Raw genomic sequence first — 6,253 nt, 5'->3', positions numbered from 1 at the left:
CCTTGAACCGGATCAAAGTTCCCGATTTCCAGGCTGCAATCGTCTCAACATTCAAGGAGGATCAAATCTCCACTAGACGAGCATGGGGTCTATGGGTCTGTCTCACAGAGATGGATAAAATGAAGTCCAGATTCAAGTTCTACCAAAGCTCAGATCTGGGAACGTTCCTGGTTAACACAATGACAGGAACTACGACCCCTTTTGCCGAAAAATCCTTCGAAAATAAACGGCAAATGTTGTGGGGAAACAAGATTGCGGGGAGCAAGGAGACTCGTCTCAAATTTTGCAACATGGCTCATCTGGGCCATTGGATTAAGAAGGTCTGCGATCAATGTTCAACGCAGAAGGAGCCGGAATTCGGCAAAGGATTCTTCCCGAAGCCTGACAGAAGGAGGTTTCGGTCTGATGAACATGATGAGTATCAGACTCCAAAGGGAAGAAACCCTCGGGCACCAAAAAAGTAAGGTGGCCGACAAAGCAAAAGTGAATCATGTGATTCACAGCAAGGAGCGCACCCAATGACAAAAGTGGGTGGAATGACAGGAGGACCACTTACCAAATGCTCCAGGACAAACGTAAGTGGAAGGGAAAAGCAGCCGGCCCCTACCAGCATTATCACAAAGTGATAAAGCAAGGGTCCAGCACCATGTGATGACACTAACTAGTGTCGGCAATTATGGCTGACAAAAGAAGGTGGAGGTCACATTCAAGAGAGTTGGCCACGAATAAAGAATCCGAGGCCACCAAGCAATAATAGAGGGGATCAAACCTCTATATAAACTCAAGCTCTGAAGAGAAGAAGGCATCCGAAAATCACAACACATTTTCACAAGCACTTCCTCTCTCTAGAAAAATTATCCTTGTATTTTTTTTGTTTTCAAAGCTTTTTCGTTTTAAGTTTTAGTTTCTTTTATTTTATGTACACAAGTATTGGCTACTATGAGTAGCTAAACAAGTTAGTCTCCTCCCTTGGGGAGAATATTATGAAATAAATTAAGTATTTTAGAATTCCTCTATAAACGCTTAGTTTTTGTCCAACTATTCCGGTTGAGTAAAAAAATTTATCTTTTATTTTTCCAACAAAGTATTTAGTCAACACTTAGTGAAGGAGAAAGGTTGCAACCATCTCTTGCGAGTGTGTGGTTGGAGCGTGCCAGGTGGGCAGACGAACCGTAAAACGCAACAAACTGACTCCTGAAGAAGACCAGTTGACAAAGGTATAATGTTGGTTTAAATTTAAAGATTTATTTCGAAGTGTTACGGAAGCATGTTGGGCCTGATTATTTGTTAAACTGTTTTGAAATCATAATGAGGGTATTTTGTCTTGGTTTTGTTTGATGTGGGGGTTATTCTGCACTTTTGATTATTTTGGGGTAGTTTTAGAATTTTCAGAAAATGGTCATGGGAGAAACTAGAAGAATCATAAAAGTGGTGTATTATGGAGCAAAAACTAAAGGTGATGTTATATTCTAGAAAATTGGGAAAGTTGATGTATTTATTGGCCAATACCCCTAGATTAAATCCGTAGATTTAATACCCTCTGAGATTGGAATAATTCCAAAACTCCGGTTATAAAATAAATAATTAAAACTCCAATCCGATTCATAAATATCGTGACTTTGCTAAGTCAGTGATATCTCGAAATAATATACAACTCAAGATTATACTGAATCCACATCTTATAATAACCGGATTTAAAATCTAAGTGATGCAATAATTAACTATTGCACTACCAGATTTAAATATAAAATGCGGGTCATTACAGTCCATATGAGATGATACTCATATGACATATGATTAGTTAAATTATTTCTTATCCGTCAAATTTAAAGAATTTGAACAAATTTAATACTCTCTCCGTCCCCCAAACATATTCCTAAGAGAGGATGACACGAGTTTTAATAAAAGTTGGTTATTTATTTGATAAGTGGAGAATGTGTCCCACAAAAAGTAAAATTATAAGAGTGATAGTTAGTGAAAGTGGAGAACAAGTCCCACAAAAAGTGAAATTGTAAGAATTATAATTAGTGAAATTGTTTCCGAAAATAGGTTAGGAAGATGTTTTGGGGACGAACCAAAATAGAAAAAAAAATGTTTGAGGGATGAAGAGAGTAAATATTATCGATATACGATTAACAGCAGATGCGACACATCAATCGTACATTATATCATACTTTAAATTTACATGTTTTTTTCTTCTAAAATCTTCAATCCCAACATCAACTTTTTATAAACTTAATCAAATGAATATTTATATAAAAATGTATTTCTATTATCACAAGCAACATTTAATTGGCGAAAGTGATTAAAATTAATATTATTTTAAATATTGTATTACTAATTTAATTTGATCATATCAAATTAATTAAAGAAATAATTAATACATAAACTATTTCATATGCTATAGTAATAAAAATAATATAAAATAATTATAAATGATGACATAAAATAATTCCCGTCCAATTTCGACGGGTTAGACACTAGTTAATGTTATTTTATTTGATAATCTATTATTTTAAAAAATCTATTAATTCATTACTTTTATTAGATTATTTATTGAATGAATATATTTATCTATAAGCCTTATCAATAGCTATAGATATATATCACATAAATTAAGTGTAATATCTAATGAATTAATATATTCTTATAAATATATAATATGTAAAATAATTTTAAAATAAAATATGTAATATGGATAAAATAGGCAATCCACAAGTTGTGCATTAGGATGACTTAGGCTCTTTTTCTATTATGTGTTAGGATTGTGTTTCATGACAAAACTAATTTTGCAGTTTCTCGCTGTGGCTCGGAATAAGTTAAGTGTGTGCTGTGTGTGGGTGGCGAAGAAGAAGGAGAAAATAAAATAGTAGACGTCAAATGGAATATGGTTAGGTTTTATGTGATAATTCTCATTATAGATATTTATTGAATAGTTTATTTACATTTATATGTACGACTAACACATATAAAATATTTAAAAGATCAAGAATTTATTAATACTTAAATTGGGGCAATATGAAAATTATAACAAAAAAATATTTCATATAATCTTAAGTAGACGAAAATAAGAACAAAAAAAATAATAAAAAACAAATTATTTCTAAAAATAGTAAGGTGATTTTGGCGGAAAAATATAACTTACTATTTATGTAAGTGGTTGAGATTATATATCTATGAAGAAGTAACTATATTTCATTCTGAATAAATCAATAAATTTATCGAATAAATCACGCGACCGCACGAATAGTTATTTTACTGAATAAACACGTACATTTTTCATTCATGCGCTCGCGTGATTTATTCAGTAAATGTATTGAGTTATTCAGTCTTCGTTGTTTCCTTCTGCATTTAGCATTCTTTATTGATCCCTTCCCTATATATAGGGTTGAGATCTATGAAGAAGTAACTATATTTCGTTCTGAATAAATCAATAAATTTACCGAATAAATCACGCGACCGCACGAATAGTTATTTTACTGAATAAACACGTACATTTTTCGTTCATGCGCTCGCATGATTTATTCAGTAAATGTATTGAGTTATTCAACCTTCGTTGTTTCCTTCTACATTTAGCATATAGGTTTAGGAATTACTCTAGACAAGTTGTAAATATTCAAATTGTTATATAATTTTTTTTTTCAAAATTTGGGGCTGCATATACGTCAGTCAATTATATTCAATAATGAGCTTTTCAAAATGGAAAAACGTGTATTAGAGTGTCTAGAAAATCAAGTTGTGGAATAGCTTGTAGTTTGGGTTGGAAAATGAATTTTATGTAATGGGGCTGTAATAGCTAGTCACTACCCGAGTAGACTTCTAAGTCCAAGTCAATTCAATTATTAATATACTCCACCTAAGTATAAGAATAGGTAGTATGAAAGAAGAAGGAATCATATCCTCACAAATAATAAAAATGATGGATTTTGGGATAAGTAGTCGCATTTTGATCATGGCCATAGTGTTGATGAAAGCAGCAGAAGCAAGCATGAGCAGAGAGATGCAGGCATTGATGAATTTTGGGTGGCCTCACAACTCCACAACTCATCACTGCAATTGGATTGGCATTACTTGTGATGATGCTGCTCATGTTGCGGCGATGAGCCTCCAAGTTTGCCCTTATCCTACTATTCCTCTTAGTTTAAACCATTTTGATGTGTTTGCTTTTCCACATCTCACTAGAATTCATCTCACCTCATATTGTCTCAAAGGAACCATCCCACCACAGATAGGTTACCTCTCCAATCTAACTTATCTCAATTTGTCTGACAATCCTCTAAATAGTGAATTGCCTGTGTCACTTGCAAATCTCACTGAATTGCAGATACTTGACATTTCTCATAATGATCATATGTCTTATGGCATTTATGGTGCCATTCCGCCTGAGATAGGAAGCTTATCCAAACTAGCTCATCTCAATTTGTCATACAATGAACTCAACACTCATCTGCCTCTCTCACTTGCAAATCTCACTAACTTACATGTGCTTGACCTTTCTTATAACAGCATTGTCGGTGTCATTCCGCCTGAGATAGGAAGTTTATCCAAACTAACTTATCTCAAATTGTGTCACAATCCTCTAAATGGTGAATTGCCTGTGTCACTTGCAAATCTCACTGAATTGCAGATACTTGACATTTCTCATAGTCGTCGGTTTTATGACATAAATGGCATTTATGGTGTCATTCCGCCTGAGATAGGAAGCTTATCCAAACTAACTCATCTCGATTTGTCAGTCAATAGACTCTACGGTGATCTGCCTCTCTCACTTTCAAATCTCACTAACTTACAATTGCTTGACATTTCTGAAAACAACATTTCCAGTGCCATTCCGTCGGGAATAGGTTACCTCCAGCAATTGATTGTTCTTGATTTGAGCTACAACAGCATCAGTGGCTCTCTGCCCTCAACTATGATCCAATTAACAAGATTGGAATTCTTGAAATTGGACTTCAATAAGTTGGTAGGTGTTTTTGAGGCAGGACTACAAATGCTTCCTTCAATTAAAGCAATAGGCCTCAGTTGGAATACAATCGAAGGAAGGATACCTTTTGAGTTTGGAGATGCTGCTAATGCACAGTTCTTGAATATCGATCTGTCTCATAACCATCTTTGTGGTAGAGTTCCCGAATCTCTTTCGCATTTGGATCGAATCGATCTGTCCTACAATCGTTTAGAAGGTCGAATTCCACTAGACATCTGGCGTAAATTTCCAGAGGAATCGTTCTTCGGAAATTCAGAGTTGCATCCTCCAAATGAAGCCAAATATCCTCGAAATGCTGTTATTGTTGTGGTGACAGTATTTGGATGTGTGTTTTTGTTTTCATCAGGTTTGATTCTAACCTTTTACTTAAGAAGGAAAGCAGCCTCTGCAGCCACACCTCATGATGACCAGAGACATGGAGACATATTCAAGATATGGAACTTCGATGGAAACATCGCCCATCAAGACATCATCCAAGGAACAGCAGACTTCGATTTCGGGTACTGCATTGGAACTGGAGCTTACGGGAGCGTCTACAGAGCTCAAATGCCATCTGGAAAAGTCGTTGTTGTCAAAAAGCTTCACAGATTCGAAGGAGAGAATCCTAGTTACGACATGTGTTTCAGGAATGAAGCAAGGGTGCTCTCTGAGATACGCCATCGCCATATTGTCAAGCTTTTCGGTTATTGCCTGCACAAGCGGAGCATGTTCCTCATCTACGACTACATGGAAAGAGGAAGCCTGTTTAGTGTGTTGAAGGACGAGAGCGAAGCCGTGGAGTTAGATTGGAAGAAGAGGGTGAATGTGGTGAATGTTAGTCAAAAAGCAACAATTGTCAAAAAGTTGCAGCTGCTTTATTTTGTCAAATAAAGGCAGCCCCAATTCTCCAACTTGGCGTGCACCTACCGCCACCAACCACCTCTCACCTACCACCTCCAAATCTTCCTATAAATAGAGAGCTCTTCTGCAGCATCCAACACAACACCAAACAACCATCAAAGCTTTCTGCTAGAGAGAGATAGAGAAAGAGAGAGAGAGAAAAATCTTGTGAGAGAAAACTTCAGTGTGGAAGTTATACACGAGTGATAAAAGTGAGTTGAGAGATAGCCTCTGCGTAGGCAGATACAAAATACAGTGTGGTAATTTTGTTGTACTCCTCCTTTTGAGATTCTCTAATATATTGGTGTGGGTCCGTGGACGTAGGCAGTTTGGCCGAACCACGTTAAAAATATCGGTGTCATTTATTTTTCTCGTTTCATATCGGTCGAT

At 35.8% G+C, this 6,253-nt stretch overlaps 1 protein-coding gene across 1 annotated transcript; it reads left to right on the top strand.

Moving 5' to 3' along the window:
- The first annotated feature begins 3,919 nt into the window (after positions 1 to 3,919).
- LOC131023383 (MDIS1-interacting receptor like kinase 2-like) lies at positions 3,920 to 5,854 on the top strand. The gene has a single exon (XM_057952922.1). The coding sequence runs from the start codon at positions 3,920 to 3,922 to the stop codon at positions 5,852 to 5,854; it is 1,935 nt and encodes a 644-aa protein (XP_057808905.1).
- Positions 5,855 to 6,253: the final 399 nt, after the last annotated feature.

Source organism: Salvia miltiorrhiza, chromosome 4 (assembly GCF_028751815.1).
Source record: "Salvia miltiorrhiza cultivar Shanhuang (shh) chromosome 4, IMPLAD_Smil_shh, whole genome shotgun sequence".
Taxonomy (NCBI): Eukaryota; Viridiplantae; Streptophyta; class Magnoliopsida; order Lamiales; family Lamiaceae; genus Salvia; species Salvia miltiorrhiza.
Note: the sequence above shows the minus strand (reverse complement) of the source record. Positions and strands in the feature narration are given on the sequence as shown.

Bases quoted from the DNA above. Each gene is read 5' to 3' on its own strand.
- LOC131023383 (XM_057952922.1), top strand. From the start codon at position 3,920: ATGGATTTTGGGATAAGTAGTCGCATTTTGATCATGGCCATAGTGTTG.